The 22,305-nt window shown below is 32.1% G+C and overlaps 3 protein-coding genes across 3 annotated transcripts; 1 reads left to right on the forward strand and 2 right to left on the reverse strand.

Moving 5' to 3' along the window:
- Window positions 1–6,496: 6,496 nt before the first annotated feature.
- LOC134714386 (uncharacterized) lies at window positions 6,497–9,387 on the reverse strand. Its single transcript, XM_063575628.1, has 3 exons — window positions 9,038–9,387; window positions 7,927–8,049; window positions 6,497–6,656 (listed from the first exon to the last, which is right to left on the reverse strand). Exons 1-3 carry the CDS (start codon window positions 9,385–9,387, stop codon window positions 6,497–6,499), a joined length of 633 nt encoding a protein of 210 aa, XP_063431698.1.
- A 1,609-nt stretch (window positions 9,388–10,996) lies between these two features.
- Window positions 10,997–12,268, forward strand: LOC134713683 (uncharacterized). Its single transcript, XM_063574971.1, has 3 exons — window positions 10,997–11,185; window positions 11,351–11,479; window positions 11,792–12,268. Exons 1-3 carry the CDS (start codon window positions 11,073–11,075, stop codon window positions 11,949–11,951), a joined length of 402 nt encoding a protein of 133 aa, XP_063431041.1. The 5' UTR covers window positions 10,997–11,072; the 3' UTR covers window positions 11,952–12,268.
- Window positions 12,269–14,668: 2,400 nt separating this feature from the next.
- LOC134713684 (uncharacterized) lies at window positions 14,669–16,070 on the reverse strand. Its single transcript, XM_063574972.1, has 3 exons — window positions 15,913–16,070; window positions 15,285–15,456; window positions 14,669–14,814 (listed from the first exon to the last, which is right to left on the reverse strand). The coding sequence occupies exons 1-3, from the start codon at window positions 15,955–15,957 to the stop codon at window positions 14,687–14,689; spliced, it is 345 nt and encodes a 114-aa protein (XP_063431042.1). The 5' UTR covers window positions 15,958–16,070; the 3' UTR covers window positions 14,669–14,686.
- Between the last annotated feature and the right edge of the window lie 6,235 nt (window positions 16,071–22,305).

Here is a 22,305-nt window from a genome sequence, read left to right on the forward strand (position 1 = left end):
ATTCCAGAAACTCTTCTATCACTATACAAATTGTGCTTAGTCTGAGCCTGTAAATGATTTATTAAGATTGATTATATTTATACAATTTACATATATGTAATTATATTGTATCTAAATATTATTATTATTGGTGTTTATTCTATTTCCATTAAAAATTTTGAATTCTTGAAAAGCGTTTTTATTCCATTTCAGAAATGCAAAATTTGGTCTAAATTAAAATCACGTTGGTTTGTTTAGATCAAGAAAATGTTGAAGACGTGACTAGTCGGAATTATGACAGTTGTTGTCCATTCGTTTGGGTTTTTTTAGTTTTTGATTTTGCCATTTGATTTGGGACTTTTCGTTTTGAATTTTTCTTTGAGTTCCATATTTTTGCGATTTAACCTTTAGTTTATCTGTAATTGAGAATAATGTTATCAAACCGCATTGAGAAACAGTTGGCATATATTTATCCATAGATATAGGAAGATGTGGTATGAGTGCCAATGAGACAACCCTCCATCCAAGTATAAACAATTGATAAAAGTAAACCATTACATGTCAAGGTGCGGCTTTCGACACGGAGCATTAGCTTATACCGAATAGCAATCAATAAAGGGCCCAAAAATTACAAGTGTAAAACCATTTAAACGGGAAAACCACGATACTTTCCGTTTTGAGATTTCTTCGGAGTTCAATATTTTTGTGATTTTACTTTTAATTAAGCTATATAAAAAAGACGAGAAGCGAGAAATACTTATGAATCACGTAAACAGACGACAAACACTGACCAAACATCAGATTCCTTATGTTCATATGATTCCCATTGAATTTCATATTTACATTTCAAATTATGCCACAGTCGACAAGTCTAAGACACATGTGGAGTATGATCTGCTTACAAAATTGCAATATACTAAAGGGTTTGTCAAATTCATTTGTAAAAGTAAGGTACGATTGACGCTCGAACTGTTGAAAGCACATACTATTTGGATCATCAGAAATTCAATAAAAAAAAGCTGTAGATGGTCTTCTAAGACAATTCGGCCAGTGACAAAAGCGATTTAAGGTATGTCATTTTCGAAGTGATCAACTGAAAAGAAGGACGTATACATGCAATATTTGACGCAGAGATCAGTCAGATATTCCATGTCAATTGCATGCTACCAATATTTTGTTATATTTTATTATAAGTAAAAATTTCTCATTTAATTTTATCTTTTTTTAACTTTGTTCAGGATAGAGTTTTTACCAAATGAAATGTTAGGATGGTTTTGGTTAACTTATAAGAACATTAACTGTACGAGTTTCATTGAACTAAGTGCAATAAATGCGCATGTGGAATACACTAATATGTCTCTGCTGTGTTGCCTGAGCGATATGTCAACCCTAAACACATTAACACTTTGAATAGATGATAAACGAAAGAGCGCAAAAGTATATAAACACCATTGAAGAAAAATATTACAAAATATAATGTTAATTAACTATTGTTATAAAACAAGAAATAAAACTCAGGCATTGGGAAGCTTGTATTATTCTATATTAAACATGCATAACTAGTCTTAAGAAATTTAATTCTATTTGTACAGATTTTATTGGACATGCATGTCATCAGTTCATTACAATGGTTATTCATATAAAGTTGTAGTTTGGATATTCACACATTTTTCTCTTCAAAAGCATATTCATAACGTAAAAATTATACAATTTACAAAATTGTTATTTGAAATACCGGATTCAGCTATTAGTTAAAAAAACCTTAATGATTATTCATCGATGAGACAAAACTGATCGACAGGTTATGTAGGTAATTTCAGTAAATAATGCGTTCACGTACTATTGTGATTTTTTAAGAATGCAAGACTGAGGATGGCGATTAATGGAAAATCTATATTATGATCTATTTATAAGATATTTGAATACGAGTTATAATTATTGCAAAATTTTCTACAGTATTTGAATATTTGAACTATGTCCAACATTAATTAACTACACCCGAAACGAATGATATGTTTTCTTTAACTTAGACTTACAAAGATTTTGAATCAATGTTATTATTTTTCCTCTAAGTTCAGTATTTTTGTGATTTTACTTTTTCCACTCACACAAAGATAGGACAACAGACAACGTCTAATGATGTAATTTACAGTCACATTCATATGATGTTTTCAACACTTATGGATTAAAAAGCTTGTTTTCTGAACTGGAGCAGGAACTGCCAACACGTCTAAATTAAGTTACTTTTACGGTGGTAGAGTTTGTCCATTAATCTTACATTTTAGTGTAAGCTGTTAATTTGACTGTTTACTTAACATAATTGTTCTGTTTATAATTCCCAATTATGTTTTGCATATCGTTCGCTGCAGATACATATACATTGAGTTTTACTTACTCGTATTGAGCATAATAGTATAATAACAAAAAGATAAACTCCTTGGACAGTTTAAAACTGAAAGTCCCTGATAAAAATAATCGTTTGAAATTAATTGATTTTCGATAACCGATTTTATGGGGTTCGTGCTGCTCATTCATTACAAAATATCATATAGAAAACATATAATGATAAACCCGTCGGGCCAATAATGCACGAAGTTGAAGAGCATTGAGAACCATAAATTCCTGTAAACTTTGCTGAAAACTGCTGAGGTAATCTATTCCGGCGGTAGAATAGCCTTAGTTTACCTTTGTGTTATGTATCATCAGCAACCACCTCCTAGTGTTTAAATGATGAAAATCGCAGATTAATTTTCTTGTGTACAGAAATATCGTAACGCACTCGCCACAAAGAAAGAACTAATATCTACAAGTAGTTAATTAAAATGTATATTTTCTAAGGTTAAGCGTTACATTTTGGAGCCACTGTTGGTGGACTTTTCGTCCCCGAGGGTATCACCATCCCAGTAGTCAGCACTTCTGTCTGGACATGAATATCAATTATAAGTATTCTTTTTTATAAATTTCCTATACTTGTTTGGCTTTATAACTTTTTTTTTATCTGAGCGTCACTGATAAGTCTTGTGTAGACGACACTCGCGTCTGGCGTATTAAATTATAATCCTGCTACCTTTGATAACTATGTACTCCTCTGGGTGGATGCCAATACTGGTGGACGTTTCGTTCTAGAGGGTATCACCAGCCCAGTAGTCACTCCTCGGTGTTGATATAAATATAAATTATGTGGTCGTTTTTCTAAATTTCTGTTACAAATCTTTGAATATTTTGGAAACCAGAACTAAGGACTTTCTTATCCCAGGAATAGATTACCTCAGCCGTATTTGGCACAAGTTTTTGGAATTTTGGGTCATTAATGCTTTTCAACTTTGATATTATATTACTTTTCTGATCGTCACTGATGAGTCTTATGTAGACGAAACGTGCGTCGTCAAGCTTAATAAATTATAACCCTGGTACCTTTGATAACTATTTGGCAGTACAGGCTTCAAACAGTTGTTAACATTTGGTTATGTGAAATAAATAAATTCCATCACTTGTTACCGGCTTTGCTTTATGTTAAACACAGATGTTACTTCAAGCTTAACCTAGTTAGTAAAATCGAAGATATATTTGTATATTGATGCTGTGGTGGAATAATCTTTTCAAGGCATTTCATAATTATGCACTAACATACGAATTTAACCTCACGTTTCAAATATATATCTTTTCCTTTTTGTATTTTTTTTGTTTTTGTTTTCGGGTTGCATTTCTGTTAATATGGACAATGCAATTTCACATAAGAACTCCCTTTAAGACTAAAACAGCCACTCTTACTTTGAAGTTTCATTTGAAATTATATATTCTAGAATGGAAAGTTGATCTGTACTAATTTTTATTCAAAGGTCAAAACATAGTGCTGTGCAGTATTTTGTTTAGTTTTGTTAAAAATTATACTACAATTCTGCACTGGCCCTCTATTCACTTCATGCCTTACTTGAAATTCAATTCCAACGGCTATCATGTGCATTTACTGGTAACATTCTCCGGTAATGTCTATGAGGTGAAACATAGGGATCATATCCTGTAACCAGTACGTAAACAAAACAAAATATCTATGAATATTATATATCTCCCCAAAAGAGATATGGTTTATGCAACAGTGGTATTTTCAAAGTGCAACCTATAAAACGTATATACTTTCGTAAAGTCATTGATTGGATATCTACTATAACAATTGCATGCTTTTTCAGGTTGAAAACAAATACACTATTTTCTGTCACTGGAAAACAAGGGCACTTTGGTAAGGGTACACTGTTTGCATCTTACAAGCATTATAGATCACACAGGTGTAACAAGAGTTCCTGAACTAACAGAGAGCAAAACAATGCATCTACGCTAACATCTAAATACCGTTCAGACGTAGTCGTAGATTAGACATCAATTAGTTAAAATCCATACGCGCGCGGATATGAATGATACTTTAAAAGGCCTCTTCACTTTTTAAGAATCTGCGACAATGTACTCGAAAACAGGTGACATTGTAACTATGAATCAACTTAATATCAAAGTCACTATTTTATGCGCCATTTTTTCATGTCGTCAATTTTTTCGGGACGCATTAAGCCATTAGGTGTAAATATATTCATGAGTGTCTAAATTGTATTAATTTCTGTGTTCTTCAATTTTTTAGGCCATTTCTCTTAGTCCAGATTGAATGTTAAGTTTGAGTGTAAACCAAATGCATTTTTAGATTAATGGTTGTTTTGTGTTCTAAATGCATAATCTGAGGTATGTTTAAAAAAGGGGGGACGGACAAAAGATACCAGATGGACAGTCAAACTCACAGATTGGAAACAAACTGACAACGCCATTGCTAAAAATGAAACAAGACAAACAGTCAAATAATAGTACACAAGACACAATGTATCTCTTTCAGTTTTAGCCATGGTTTTTCTTGATAATCTGGCAAATAAACCTTGGTATCATAAAAGCATTTTCCTGAAGTTTAGTTGACAAAACTATCAATGTTCATAAAGTGTCTTTCAAGTTAAACCCTTAATAACATAGTGAGAGCAAAAGAGAGACAAATGAGATACAAAACCTATCAAGGTGATATAAGTCGAAAATAGTAAGGCAATCCCATGCCAACTATTCAATACAGTCAGTCAATGACTATGATTGTATGTGCAGTGCCAAATAAATTGCGTGGCAGTAATATATTCCAAGACAATAATCTATTGTATTGTGAACGAAGCCATAATGTTAAAAAAAATTTTAGGAAGATGTGGTGGTATGAGTGCCAATGAGAAAACTCTCAATCCCAATAACAATTTACAAAAGTAAACCATTATAGTTCAATATACGGCCTGCAACACGGAGCCTTGGATTACACCAAACATCAAGCGATAAAGGGTCCCAAATTTGCTAGTGTAAAACCATTCAAGCGGGAAAACCAACGTTCTAATCTATATAAAAAACGAGAAACGAGAAACATGTATAAATAACATAAACAAATAACAACTTCTGTTCATCAGATTACTGACTTAGGACAGGTGCAAACACTTGCAGCGGGATTAAGCATATTAATGTTACCAACCCTTCTTTCTTTTCTGAAACAATAGTATAACATCATAACATAGAAAAACACACGATAAAATACCAATTGGAAGATTCAACTCATCCAAAAAAGCCTATATGTTAAGTGTTGTAAAAATGTAATTGCTGAAATTAAAATGGTAATACTCTGACATGTAAACTTTTCAAAACATTCAATCAATAAACAATAAAGGCAATGAGATATTTAACTGATAATATACCTGCATGTTAATCATGACTGACTTGAGTGGGCCTCTAAAACTGATTTAGTAACGCATGTAGCCTATGTAAGGTTTCGATTAGATAATTACACCATGAGCCAAAGTTAAGAAATGAGATGGACAAACGGTAGTACAACTGCTGAATAAATACTATTATCCGTTCATATATTTGACTGCGTGTGAACATGATATACATGGCGGGTGGTGCACACAGAACAGGATTTGCATACTCTGCCTAATACAAGAGTCTTATATAATATCATCGATTTGTGAGATTTAAAAAAATGTAAACTTCTGTTCTCTCAACTAATAACAAACTTTGCAACATGTGAACCGAGTAGGACCAAAAGTTCAAGTCAAATTGCCATGACTGAGGTTCGGATAAAAAAAACCACATTCAAAGTTTTTTTATATTTTTGTCTAGTGCCAATATGATCAATCCGAAATCCTTATCATGGTTGAGACAATATAAATGCTCTCATTTATTACGTACATACACAGTATATTGTGCAAAAAAGTTCTAGTGGGGGTTTATTATCTTGTTACAAGTAACTAAACAATTGAATATAATTAAAAGTACTAAACTCAATGCACATTTTAATGGCATGTTAACTATATTACAGTTTGTACATTTCAAATTAAAACAAGGATTTATTGACAATAAAGTAACAATATAAGATAGTTCTACAAAATATGGTATCAATACATATGTTCACAATGAAACTAAAACACAACACCTATGCTAATTGTTCTGTACAGGCTATTCATGTATGAATGCACCTGCAGAATCTACTATATTCATAAAAAATAAACTCGTATTCAAAATTGTTATTTTCTGCAAAGACAAGAATATGAGTAATAAACTTTTCTTCCATACACCTGCTTTCGTTGTTTGTTCCACATCGACAAACACCTCCTGAACATCTATTTGGAAAATAATAATGTTCATGTATTGACCGAAAAAGAAAAACAATTTTGCGAATTAAAATATCTAGTTTTGTTTTTTTCATTTCTAGATTGTTTTACATTTGCCTTTGTCTGAACTCTTATATTTTGATATATCTATGTGTTATAAGATGCCCTCATTGGTTGAGACCGTACGGCGACATGTATTTGCCACTATCTACGTCATTAGGACGTCGATGGATCGTTATTTCATTATCAATACTACCAGTCAGGGTTTCCCCTGGGTCAATTATTTTTTCGCCACCTTGTCGCCAAAACAATATATTTTTCGCCACTATATTATTTTTTTCGCCAAGTAACACAAATATATTTTTCTTTTAAAAAATTTCCTTTTTTCAGCAACCCCTCCCCCCCCCCTTTCCCCTAAATAAGAAGTGGTTTATACAACGAAACAACATATTTTATCACTTGAAACTGAAACTTTGTGGAAGGTGTAGTCATTACATTGAAGGGTTACTCTCATGCCAACCTTTTGAATAGATTTCTTCATAACGACAGTTTTCTTTTCTAGACAATCGTAAATAAGTTAAACTATATGCTTGAAACAAGTGTGTCACAGAAACGACTTTTTAATAAAGTACCCACTTAAATCAATTATCTTTATAAAAGTTAAATGATAAAGTTTTAAATAAGAGACCTTTCTTGCTTTTGCACATTTTCCCTCATGACATCAGTTTTCTTTTCTGGATTGTCATTAAAAGAAGGAGGAGAATCCGCCAACGGAAACCCTGCTACCAGTACGGTAACTAAGTATTGTCTTACAGTTTTAGGATGCGTACAACGCAACACTAATATTGCAGCTTTGTTAAAAGAAATACAATTTTGAATTTTGCCATTCAAAAAAGAAAATTCTATTGACCCTTAAACAAGTTATGGTAAAAATTGAAAAGCGTATAGGCTTCTCCTTAAACTATATTGGGATAATTTCACTAGTAGCATCTATGTACTCATATATCACACACAGAAAGTTCCCTCTGGCTATGGTAAATAAGAATGCGTCTTGATGTAGCCTCAACGGATGTTTACATACCACTTTTTTTGGGATTTTGCATTATCTATGTACTTGTAAATATACTATTTATAATTGTTAATCGATAAACATTAATATCAATGTAGTTTCAGATGTAACCTCTATTTGTTTTTAATTGATTTTTGAATATGTTTTATAAATCTACTGTCATTTTTGTTATTTAGAATAGAAGACCACCACGAGTATTCCTATTCTTACCTGCGACATTTGCCAGTTTCAATAGTTTGATTTGATATAAGATGTGTGTTACCATCAGCTCTTACAACTGTCCTTATTACACCATATAACTCAATTTGCAAAGGCTCAATATGTGTAATAACTCTACAAAATATAGGTTCCAATATAACTTTGCATGAGAAAATAGTACACGGTCTTTAATTTGTGGTATCAGTATGTTGGATTGGAGTTTGAATGAGTAAAATCAATGTATAGAGTTTTTCATGTGTATATTTTTTTTTAATTTTATCGGCCCTGCTCGTGTGTTTTTCTCTTAATTCCGTTTATAAATAAATTATGTTCGGTATGTTCCAAATGGTATTCATTCTCATTGTTTGAGTTCATATGTTGAGTTATAAAATACTTTAACTGGGTTTGTACCAACAACATTTGAATCTGATGAGATTTAGGATATTGGGATTCCTATGTGAAGATGATATTTGATAAATGTACCACGAATGTAAATGGTAATTATGATGTGGATATGATATTTAGAATGTTCAATGCATATTATCTAAAAAGGAAATATATCTGAATATATTATATACCACATGTACAAATTTGCATTAAAAATGATAAAAGTGCTTTTAAATGAGGCCGCATTTTTTTTTTACCAAATTAAGTCTGAAAAAGTGTTTGTGCTATTTTCGCAATTCTCGAGCGGAGTGCAAAAAATATTTGTACTCACAAGTGAAATATCTGCTCTCATCAAATGATGTGTCGAATTTTAATTACGACGTTAAATATTTTCTGAATTCTTCTAAATTTCCTATTGTGAAGTCATGAAAAAGGCGACCATGCGCGATCAAGATACGGATAAAGAACACAACTTTCTGCAGATCTTTGAAAAGGAAGAATAAAAATCATAAGAGAAACATATTCCACCATAATAATTATAACTCGTGTACTACGATATTTCATATTCACAACAGTTAAATTTAAATATTTAAAATTCTCGACAAGCCTCGCACATAACATCAGATGGACAGAAATCGTTACAGTGATGAAATATAAACATTAATGGCTGAACACATTGATTTTTTTTGTGTAAAAAAGACGAAACCAAAAATTAATAAAGGGCACAAAAACTCACGTTTCACAACAGCCGTCATCTCTAAATTTGTGTTTACAACTCCTGGAAGAAGCAGCAGTCTTAAATGTCTTTATTCTGCCAACCTTTTCATGGCTTGATCCTAAGTTTAACATTTTTCGAAATTCATTCTTGTTCACAAATATTCCCCCGTAGAAATGTTCTATCGTTCTTTCTACTTTGTTAGCTGAGCAATAGTCACCATAGCAATCACAATATTGACATTTGGCAGACGACACCGAACGACACGAACGTACACGAACGCGTGTACTTTTATGTAATTCCTGGTGAAGTTTGTTTTCTCCAAAACCTAGTGTTTGACAGGATGCTTGCTCCAGTAAAATATAAACCATTATTATATTACGTATTTCCGTCCTTTTTAGCATTTTCTGTGTTTATTTCATCTAAGAAATATCCCGGTAAAGTACAAGATATGTATGGAAATATGTAGGTCAAAAACCTTTACTAGAATATATGCTAATCTTCAACTAATAACAGAAATATAATCACGGAAAGCCTGTTTTGTATGAAACATGATAAGTTACTGAATTTATTTTAATATAATAATATAATGTGTAGAAAGTAAAATCACAAAAATACTGAACTCAGAGGAAAATCAATACGGAAAGTCCATAATCACATGGCAAAATCAAATAACAAATTAGACGCTGAAAAGTGTGACTCATATATAAAAACCTGTATAACAAGTTTATATGCTGTCAGTTTGCTGCCAGAGTTTTAGGGCAACTAGAACAGCATTACATAAGATCCTTTTTGTTTGGTTAAATTATTATACCAGTTAAATATAACATGTAGAAAATTTAACCAGCATTCGTCCACACACAAAATATCCGTTCATATAGTTAAACTTTTCATGTATTATTACCAAGTGTATACAACATTACATCCTTAGTCATTCAATTAGCTTTCATATGTTGAACGAATACATATTCTTCGGGAAAATATAACAAACATTAGACTACAAATACGATACCATATCTTTGCCCAAATACTGTACAAGTATATGTATTTTATTTAGAAAAGTCGGAGAATTATAGCGTCAACGGAATAATATAAACTTGTATAATGTCTAATTCGAAATTGATTGGAACTTACCATACCAGATGCGACAATGCTGCTGGTGACACGAATCAATCATTTCACGATTAAGTTTGGGTAAGATGATCTATAAATGAACGTTATAGCTATACAATACTTTCTAAGAAGATTTCTTATTATTTATCAACAGAGATTAAGATAGCATACCAAACATCTCTAAATGCATATTGGTAAACACAAATAATTCATTTAAAGATGTATAGATAATGATATTAATATTTCGGATATAAAATCCCCGGACAGCTGGGACCTTTAGTCATTAAAGTACACTTAGTTAATATTTTATAGAATGATCTTCCCGCATAACAAGAGTCTATGATTTTTGTATACATTAGGACTGTACCATATTTACAAAAAATAATGTAAAATTTTGAATGTGCAAATTTATCTACTTTCATAAATAAAAAGGAGAATGCAAATGATTGTCAATGCCATTAATTTATTTTTTATTATGACATTTGAATCTGTTCATGGACACACTGGACAATTTTATGGTTTTGATGGACATATAAGTGGAGACTATATACCACAGAATATACGACCACGCACCTGTCCTGTCGGAACTGTCGAATCGTGTCTCTATTGTGATTGCTATATACGACCACGCACCTGTCCTGTAGGAACTGTCGAATCGTGTCTCTATTGTGATTGCTATATACGACCACGCACCTGTCCTGTAGGAACTGTCGAATCGTGTCTCTATTGTGATTGCTATATACGACCACGCACCTGTCCTGTAGGAACTGTCGAATCGTGTCTCTATTGTGATTGCTATATACGACCACGCACCTATCCTGTAGGAACTGTCGAATCGTGTCTCTATTGTGATTGCTATAGTGATAAATGTGATATTGACAGACAAGAAAGGCTACTTAACAGAAATTATAAAGGCTTATTCAGCAATCCAACGGAACATAAGATGGACTGCGAAAAATCTAATGATCAAATCACTGATACGACTGGATTCGATGAGTTAGGAGCAGGCTCGAATGAATCATCTAAAGGTCGACCTAATATTCGTTGTTGTGAAACGTAAGTCAAAACCTGTCAGATATCACTCATTATATCGTTGCTTTGAAATCGAAAAAAAAACCTGTTAAATAATACCTTTTTCAACTTTCGTTTTAGAAATAAAAAAATCGCTGCCGATATATATAAATATAGTACTTAAGTTTCCCTTTTCTGTTTTCGTTTCAGAAATATAAAAATCGTTGCTGATAACGAACCTTTCACACATAATGGGGTAACAAGAACCCCTGTGATAAGTTCAATGTTTGGTGGAGGTTTGATAACAAATGAACAGTTTCGGGTTGAAGGTGAATGTATGTAAGTATATGATAACATATTATAGTTAGAATGTTTATTTAATCTTGAGAAATGGATTTCTCTTCGTCTTTGTCTCGAGACAGGTTAAAGAAGCTTAACGAAACCGTTCTGTCGAATTTACTACTTTTTGCAAACCTATTTCTTGTAAAATTCGACATTTTCGAAAGTTTTGGAATAAATTAAGTACTAGTATATACCTAAAGATATTTTTGTGTACATAACTCAATTCTAATTTTAAAAAATTTACTAAATTTTAGTTTTACTATGTGTCAACTTTTGAGAGTTTATATAAGATATGCTTTCATATTTTAGGAATTTATCACCATGTGGTAAATACAATCGTGGTAAATGTACGCAGGAGTTTGGGTTTACAGAGGTTTTGGTGAACAGTTTACAGAACCCGCGAGAGTACGAATTTGTATCTGTACGATATAAATCATTCTGTAGGTGTTCATATTTCGGAGTCGGATAAAGTTTAATTATACATGTACAAAGTCCAAAGTGAAAATACTATTTTTGAACTACGCTTTAATTTTGTAAAGTAATAAAAGTCATGTGAAGAACAATTCTGTATATGTTTCTGCAATCAATCATATTGTATTAATTCATTTAGTTGCATGTTTATACATTCATTGATATTCCAATTGTTTTTATTCATCTAATGTTATGATGATCTCAGGTTTTGTAAATGAAACAGTCCTGATCATTTAAGAAAACAAAAATATAATGTTCATCAAAACAAGGATTGGTTGATCGCATTGTACAATTCTAAGACACTAATTGCCTAATAACGAATTTACGATACGATACTTTTCTATATCAAAAACAGAGATAAACAAATGGGTTGTGAGTTTTATTTAGACTTTGTATTTGCTAGGATATATATATTATAAGGGGCTTTGAATATCCCCTGGAACAAGACGTTAACTCATTTAAATTTTGGATTGACAAACAAGACAAATATTGTGTGTTGTCGTTTGTTTATGTGGTTGTCGTTTGTTTATGTGTTACACATTTGTTTTTCGTTAATTGTTTAACATGAATAAGGCCGTTAGTTTTCTCCTTTGAATTGTTTTACATTGTCTTATCAGGGCCTGTCACAGCTGACTATGCGGTATGGGCTTTGATCATTGTTGAAGGCCGTACGGTGACCTATAGTTGTTAATGTTAGTTGTTAATTTTGGTCTTTTGTGGATATTTGTCTCATTGGCAGTCATACCACATCGTCTTTTTTTATATAGTCATGAAAATAAATATTTAGACATAGAAGTCAAAAGTAAACGACACAAGACAAGCGAAACACCGTTTTGTGAAGATGCATCAGTTTGTCAGCTATTAAACCAAGAGTTCCAAATGGTGAAGTTGAAATCATCCCTTCGTAAATTTTACGGACGCCATCACGAGTTGGTTGACCGTTATGGAATAACCGTTTCACAAATGATATCGGATATGTTCCTTACGTCGTAACTACAATTCCCTTCCCTTTCATGAATTTGACCTACCGAATTAGACTATTTACCGGATTTGTAATCACATAAGCAACACGACGGGTGCCGCATGTGGAGCATGATCTGCTTACCTTCCGGAGCACCTGAGATCACCCCTAGTTTTTGGTGGGCTTCGTGTTGTTTATTCTTTAGTTTTCTATAATGTGTCATGTGTACTATTGTTTTTTCTGTTTGTCTTTTTCATTTTTAGCCATGACGTTGCCATGACGTTGTCAGTTTGTTTTAGATTTATGAGTTTGACTGTCCCTTTGGTATCTTTCGTCCCTCTTTTGTCAAGAGTACAAAAGTTATGTGCTGGACCAAACAAATGCAATAATAGTTATCGAAGGTACCAGACTTATAATTTGATACCCTCAGATCAAATAGTTAGAAGGACAAAACAAGTACAAAGTTAAAGTGCAGAATCCATGGAATTAAGTTCTTGTGAGTCTCACTTTGTCAGTTTATTTTAGATTTATGAGTTTGACTGTCCATTTAGTATCTTTCGTCCCTCTTTTACAGCTAGTTAACACAGCTGAAAAGAGTCAACAATTTAACCCACAGATATTTGCGGTATCGCTTTGAAAAGTTATCTGTTTCAACAGTAATATACCGCTTTTCAAAAGTCATGAATCGATTGAGAGAAAAATAATTACAAACTAAAATCGAGCTAAACACATCAGCAATAAGAGGAACAATGAAACAACAGAATACTGACTACACCAACAACGAAAAAACGCAACACGGAGACGCCTTTCATCTTTCTGCTCTCTCATTCTTGTGAATATAAGGATATATGAGGAATACGCCATAGGGACAGAAACCAATGAACACAAAAGATCAAAAGTCATCAACTGCATGTGAAAAGTTATTGTTAATCTCTAAATCGGTCAGAATCTAACATGTTACAAAATATCAAAGATCTACTATTAACAACAAATACGTTAAATAACAACTATCGGATATTATTTCTATCAAAAACTGTATCCCTGTCAACAGATTCGATGAACAACATCTTTTTAACATACAGATTAAAAAAGGGAATGGATATATAAAACAATCATTCAAAGCTAAAAAGGCGAAGGAAAACAGACAACACCATTTGTAAAAAACAAAAGACAACAAGACAAAAGGTCAAAACCCCACTAAATTAAAAGCAAAACAATGAGCAACAGGAACTAAAACAAACGATTGATATGCCATTAGTTTATTTAGAAGGGTAAACAAATCAAACACAAATATTGGCATCCGCCATGTTGTTCGTTATATGTACATATTCGGGGGTAAATGCTTTAAATTAAAGAAGGACTGGATTGTGATTTCGACAAATGAAACAAATCCGGGGAAATATACTTACTATAGGAATGAAAATGTCTCCTTTTTGTCGATAAACCGTTTTAAAAAAGAGAACATGTATGAAAGTTTTCACGAGCGGGCTGAACAAAGAAACTAGATGTTACATGTAATGTTATTGGTAACGATAAATGTATGGTGGGAAACAATGTTGTTGAAGAAAAAATGTGTGTATGATGGTTTGTACATCATGGGTATATAACTAATATTTATTTAGACTTGAATTTTATTTTATTGAAGGACCTTTTGTCAAATTTTAAAAATAAATTGTAAATTGTGAAAATATTTGAATAGACTCTCGCCGCGATACAACTTTTTATGCTTATGCGGCGTAAAGCAAACACCAATAAATCAATCAATATTTTATTTAAGATGAAGTTTTGACACATAAACCATATCCAATCTGTCCTAGTAATTCTTCAGCATGATGGATAGAACCGTCTGGATCCGGAAGAGTGTGTCCAGGATCAATATGTAATCCCTGGCATGTATAACCTACAATAACAAAACATAATTGATTTAAAAGTATATTTATTTGTTAATAGGAATAACATTCACAGTACTAAATATACCAAATGCACTTTTTAGAATTCATGTCAGTTTTGCTGATGTCCGAGACCTTGATAGTTCTAAAACCTTTGAAACACGTGATATAGCTAATTAAACTAAAAAGGACCAAACTTAATTCGAAAAAAGACTCAAAGTTTTCCATGAATCTTTTAAGTAAATATAATGGCACTACTAATACAAGTTGGTGAACCGCAAATTGACAGAGATCTCATACGGAATGGACCCTTAGACAATAAACTGACATATATTTCATATGATATGGACCGTTCAACAGTAAATTTATTTTATACAGTATGGACCATTTTGATAGCTATACATCGTTGCGTCAAATCGATAAATAGCGAAAATGATGGCAGGACACCACAGAATATGGATGTTTTATAATATTTACGTACCAGTTGAGCACCCACATTTATATAAATGCATAGCATGTCCAGTTAGATGACATGGCTGCGATTCGTTTTGGTAATGGAAACACGTGTCACCATGGAAGTCAGTCACACAACAATGTGTATTTGGGCAATCGTTGTTTGTTTTGCAATCATGTTTCAAGTTAAGAAACACGGCCTAAAAAAATAATTTCAACTACACTATACATGTTATGAATTCACGCAAATATAATCAATTTAAAAAGGTTTTTTTCAAATACATAACCGTCAATTATGTTTCAAATATACAATAAGTAATCGCAATGTCAAAATAAAATTTCCATTTCTTGCCAATCTGATCAGAAAACGTAATATACTGCAAGTAAGTATAAACATAAACCTTTACAACTCTTACTAATTATATCGAAAAATTGAAATAATAAACATATCTTGACGTTTTGTGTCGTGGTAATTTTATCGCACATCCCAACATTTATTCACGTTATTCTTCTAAATGTTTCAACAATTGTCCAGTTTTTGTTTGAATCTTTTGTCTAATTGTTTAAACTATGCATCCATAACTATAACAGTGACGGTAGAAACTAATCAAGGTTTCCCTGACTAACAACTAGATCATAAAAATTTAAAAATATACCTGACAAGCTACAAAGACTACCAACAAGACTATTGCTGCTCTCATTGTTAACAGCTGATGACAACTTCCGTATGTAGTTCTGTTCTACAATCTCTTACTGATATACATAAGACTAGGGGTCAATTCCGTCATAGGTACAACGTACTGAGTTTTTCACCCATATGTAATCATGTAATGTATAAGAAAGATAAGAGCACTTTAATTGACCGCTTCCTATCTGACTAATAAATTATCCGATACATTTCAAATAGGTGCAATGATAAACATACGTATATGTCAGATACGACATTTTTTGCCAAAACAATTCTGTGTATTTTTTTCTTTTTCTTAGCAGCAGTACTGACCTTATTTGACGAAGTCTAAAGACTAATAATAAGATAATACATGCCAAGGAGACAAATAAATACAAATATTTCATAGATTTGAAAACTTTCGAGTTTTAATGTTCAAAGTGAATAAATATTGTTTCATTTGATATCTTGATTTTTTGAAACATTTCTTATCACAACTTGTGGATTTTCACTGCATACAATTTGGAATTTGAGACAGTTTCCTTAAGATTATTCAGAACGTTTTTAAATATCCCCTAAGGGAATTTTTAAAGGACAGTCAAGATAGTTTTAGAAGACTTTATTTTCTCTAATTCAGTTAGGACTAAGGTACAGTTCAACACTTTCAACCTTCAACCAATTGTTGGTTATCAAAAGGGCAAGTTTTTTATATTGCTTTTTGAAAAGGGACTTTCCTATTTGATTTTTCCTTTGAGCTCGGAATTTTATGTTATTTATCTTTTTGAAGGTCTGTAACCGGAAAAAAGTTTTGGTTGAAGCTAATATGTATGAAGTAGTTGGCATCATCACAAGCATTCTAACGTGTTTGTATGTAGGATAATTGAAGAGGAATTCAGACGGTTGTTGACTGGTGATAAGGTCTGTGATAATGTCATTCATTAATTGTTTCTTTTTCTTTAGGATACACGTATTAAACAGCTATAAAAGTAACGGATCTGTAACCTTATGAAGGACATGATCCGTGTCATAGAACAGTTTTAACGTGAATAGATGTCTAAGTTGCTCTAAAATAGTGTGTTGTAAAAATTGTAAAAGAGGATAACAGTGTCTTTTCCGAGAGGGTGCTTGTCAACACAAATCCATAGGATTTAAATCATTCTTTCATATTTCAAAAGTATATCGCATTCTAAATGTAAATTTAAAGGTGTAAATAAGACAACAAAACATAACGCAAAAACATAATATTAGTCTTTTGCAGACGAAAGTTTAAAACGCGCGTCTGGCGCAAATATGAAATTTCAATCCTGGAATCTATGATGAGTTTATTTACACAAACTGGGTCGATGCCCTGATGGGGGAGTTTTTATTTCCCGAGGGTATCACCAGTCCAGTAGTCAACACTTCTGTGTTGTAATGAGTATCATTAATAGTGTCAAATAATAGATGTACTCTTTTAAAAAAATGACATTTTGAAATACTAAGGCTATACTTCCTCAGAAATATGATTACCTTAGCTGTATTTGGCACTTTGTTTTTGAATTTTAATCCTCAATACTCTTCAACTTCTTACTTTATTTGACCTTTTTAACTTTTGTGGTTTCGAACGTCACTGACGAGACTTTTGTAGACGAAACGCGTGTCTGGTGCAAATATATAATTTCAATTCTGGTATCTTTGATGAATTTATTCACCTCCTTATGTCTAAATGTAGTGAACGGAAAAAACAGCTTACCCAGAAAAGAACAGACAAGTATCTGTGGTATAGAATCATCACGTCTTTGAAAACTTTGGAAACATGATAACCACACTGTTAATAATGAATGCATTGTAAACATAGAGAAAAAAAAAATAAAACATACACACCAAGACTGTAACCATATTTACTATTTAATCCTCAAGTTATCTTAGTATGACCTTCAGTGAAGATCTCACTCACTTTTACTGTTACTTTTGCTAAATCACAATTCGAGAGCTGCTCTGAATACGTCAATTAGACTGTGACAGTCGTCCTACCGTGAATCAAATTTATACATTTCTACTCTAGATTGTTCCGTTTCAACCTGAAATAAACTTTGGACATTTCTTCATTAGAAAGTTTTATCTGGGGAATCAATTTGACAGTTCTACTCGAAAGCAGTTCTATGAATATAGAATAATCAGACTGTTAAATGGGAATATATATCTGAGCTCTACTGAAATAACAAAATAAGCTTAAGGAGAATTGCAAAATCCACCTAAGGTCAATTTAGAAGTCGGAATTTTAGTTTCTATATAAAAACATCTAATTTTATCATATGATAATTTAAGTAATATATGTTATAAATCTTCTCAGTACTAAATTACTCACTGCTAAGATTATGGTACCCTCAATCCCACGTAGATCAACTTTACATGGGGGAGTTAAAATTCAGCCGAATAATCAGGTAAATTAATAGACTTTGAAATATTTAAAATAGGCCAAAATGATTTCTAAAAATGGGACCTTAGATATTTCTCCCTTTATATTTTAAGTGATGCGGTCAATATACGTTTGCATACTTCTGGGTCGATGTGTTTCCAAAACGTTTTCTTATCTGCTTTTATAATCTCGTAATAACATTACGAAATATTTCACTGATATTAAAAAAAAGGCCTCAATGTATTGCTGACATTAGAAAACAAATGTTATTTTATAAAATATTTATCGTTTTTATCCAGGTTTGTCAAATATTACGTAACTGTTGGAAATGTCACATCGTGTCTCTCAGTCCAACAGTTGAACGATTTCATTTTGGACGCGGCAAAAATGTTCTCAGTTCTTCTCTTTGTCAGTGTGTTTTGTTTATCTGAATTTGGAACCACATATGCTGTATATATAGAGCAGAACACTTCATACATGTTTAACCGGAAACCAACATACAGGAATGACTATGGTTTATCTTCAAACAGGACCATAAACACCATTGATGGCTATGGCGTATCTTCAACGCAGACCACGATATACATAGATGATAATGGGGTATCTTCAGACCGGACTCCAACATACAGGAATGGCTTTGTTGTGTCTTCTGACCCAACCTTAAAATACATATATAACTATGGTGTATCATTGGAAAGAACTGTAGAATTTAATTCTGAGGAAAAAACAAGTAAGTATTGATGCCAAATAAATAAGATATGAGTGCAAATAAGACAATTCTCCATGCACGTAACAATTTTTTAAAAGTAAACCATTATAGGTCAAGGAACGGCATTCAACATGGAGCCTTGGCTCACACCGAACAGCAAGCTATAAAGGGCCCCAAAAATTACTAGTGCAAAACCATTCAAACGGGAAAACCAACAGAATAACTCATCTATATAAAAACGAACTTATTTTTGTTTTATAGGTCTCCTTGGTATATTTTACACGGTTGTCTGATGCTTTTGAATTCTTTAATGTAATTATACATTCTGTTGTGTCCTTGTGCATTTATTTCAAAAAAATTAATTATAAAACCGTAAAATATTACATACATCTATGATTACCTTCATTAAACAGATACAGGAAAGTACCTTTGGTCATGATAACATTGTTTTTATCTTAAGTATCTTCTACCAAATTTAACGATTGACTCAAAATGTCTTCCGTCTTATACCCGGTAATATTGACAAATGCATACATGGAGCATGATGCATGATTTTGTAAAAACAGTAACTTTGACATTTGTAAAATCTATTCACTTGTCAAAGTTTCAACGAAGATTTTAGCCAAAGTAAGTTTACTAGTGGGGTTTTATGTAACAAAAAAACTCCCTCGAGCATCACCGAAGAGACAGTATTGTCGAAATGCTCATCTGGTGCAGAAAATTGAGAACCGTTTATATTATTATAACATATATTTCTAATTTTAAGTGTCGTTTATAAAAAAGCAATAGTTTTGAAACTAAGGTTCAATCTATAAACTCCCTAGGCAACGTTAACTGAATAATTTGGCTATTCGTTTTAGGCCCCTTTTGGTCATATTCCCATAGTGCTTATTATTTCTAGGTATTTTAACATCCCTGTCTTTAAAATGTTTAACTTAGAGTGTTCCTTGTAAACAGTGTTGACAAAAAGTCGTTAAAACATTTTTTGGCGCAAACTGTATATGTGAGCAGATATATATGTAAGACGGTACTTGCAGATTCGGACAATTTACAAATGTGGCATTCGGGCCTGTTACACAAAAGTTTATTGAAATTGAGTGGTCAATACACAACAGCTGAATCTTCGGAAAATAATCTTCAATAATGACAATGATGACAAATAATTAGATAAATATCACGAAACCAAATTTATAATCTGTCGTCTACGAGAGCTTTATCATCATTATGACGTTTAACTCGGGTCTGGGAATTTATTCTTCTTGTAATAATAGTTATTGTGAGTTGTTCGTGTGCAACAAATTATTTATTAGGTCTTTCCACCTTTTTGGTGGAAATCCTTTTGATTTTGTTCTGAAATACCCATACTTCGCAAGAAAAAAAATTGGTGGAAGAAAAAAAAAATAATAATCAGAACAAAACCTATAGGTTTTGTTCTGACGAAACAACCATACTTCGCAAGAAAAATATTTGGTGGAAGAAAAAAAAAATAATAATCAGAAAAAAACCTATAGGTCTTTCAACTTTCTGTGGTTCGAAAAAATTAATAAAATGAGGGCAAGGTCAAAGGTCAAGGTCAAATTCTAAATTTTCATTTTTGCTTATTTTCACTTATTTTCATTAACCTTATAAGATATCGACAAATTATTTTTACTAAATTGTTAGTTGCGACATTTTGTAACTTACAAATTTTGGTTGAAAGGGTGCGTAGACAATAAATTCGAGTTTTCGCCCCTCTTATATTTAGAATTATGTGTAAAGTGATATTACTAATGAACCATACATATTAAGGAACTAGTGTCTTTTGATTTGTGATATTTAGTCTATGACCTTGAAATTGAGGTCAAGGTCATAGGTTAATTGGACGCTCTAGATTTTGACCTTTGCTCGAAATTCATATTTATTCATTATAAAGCCTTAGGAACTGACATTTTCAACTGATTTTTTATATTTTCATATCAAAATAGATCCTTATTGGTTAAAAGACCTTCAATTGTTCTCTGAACAATTGGTTTTTAATTATGATTATTATTTTTTTTATTTTTTTCTTCTGCCTAATTTTTTTTTTCTTGCGTAGTACTGTTGTTTAATAAGTTGTCGCTTAGATATTTGAAATATGATATTATATAGTTTATACGCTTTAAAAATTAACAACTGTGTAACAAAATATATTATGTTGTAAGAGTTATCTCCCCAGACACTGTTTTTCTTGTGGCCACTACTCCTTCGCAACCGTAAAAGATTACGACAAATTTATTTTACCAAATTGCGCGTTACATCTTTAGGATAAGAATATTCATTTGAACTGAAACTCTATGGGGACTCTATTTGAGAGTTATTCCCCCTTTTTCATTTGATTCAAGTGATATGCATTTCCAACTTTTAAACCATAAGTGGTAGAGACCCAGGGTCTTCAGATTTGAGGTCCTTGGTCCGAAAAAATGAAAATGAGGCCAAGGTCATTTTCTAAATTTTGATTTTGACTGATTTTGACTTCTTTTTTCGAATACCGTATGACATATTGACAAATAATTTTTCATAAATTGTAAGTTGCGACATGTCCTTGTATATTTTGGTTGAAAGGGTGCGCATACAATAAATGGGAGTTTGTGTCCATCTTACGCGTCTGGCGTATTAAATTATAATCCTGGTACATTTGATAACTATTTACATTTATAATTACGCGTCAAGTGGTATTACTCATAAACCAAACATATTAAAGACCTAGAGTATTTTGACTCAAGGTCCTTGGTTTGTGACCTTAAAATTCAGGTCAAGGTCATAGGTTAATAGGAAGTTCTAGATTTTGACCTTTGCTTTCAATTCATATTAATACATCATAAAGCCATAGGAACTAACATTTTAAACTGATTTTTCATATTTCAATATCAAAATTGAACTTTTCTAGTGGAAAGACCTTCAATTGTTTTCTGAACAATTGGTTTTTAATTGTTGTTTGGGTTCTTTGTGGAAGGGGTAAAAGTACAGTTTCAACTTTGTCGTTTTTTATTCCGTATCTTGGCGTTTTCACTTTCTATCGACTTATGAGTTTTTAATGCCTCCATACATTTTCTTTTACAACACTCAACTATTTGTTTATGTTTCTGTATCTTTTAAATCTAGCAACATTTTCTTCTCTTGCTGTAAACAAAGGCATTACATGCATATTTCCTTCATGCGGTATTTGTTTTGCTTATTTCTAAAGACCGTACGGTGACCGATATTTTTTACTTTATGTTTCATATGCTCTCTTGTGGAAAGTCGTGACATTGGCAATC

The sequence above is a fragment of the Mytilus trossulus genome, chromosome 4, assembly GCF_036588685.1.
Source record: "Mytilus trossulus isolate FHL-02 chromosome 4, PNRI_Mtr1.1.1.hap1, whole genome shotgun sequence".
Taxonomy (NCBI): Eukaryota; Metazoa; Mollusca; class Bivalvia; order Mytilida; family Mytilidae; genus Mytilus; species Mytilus trossulus.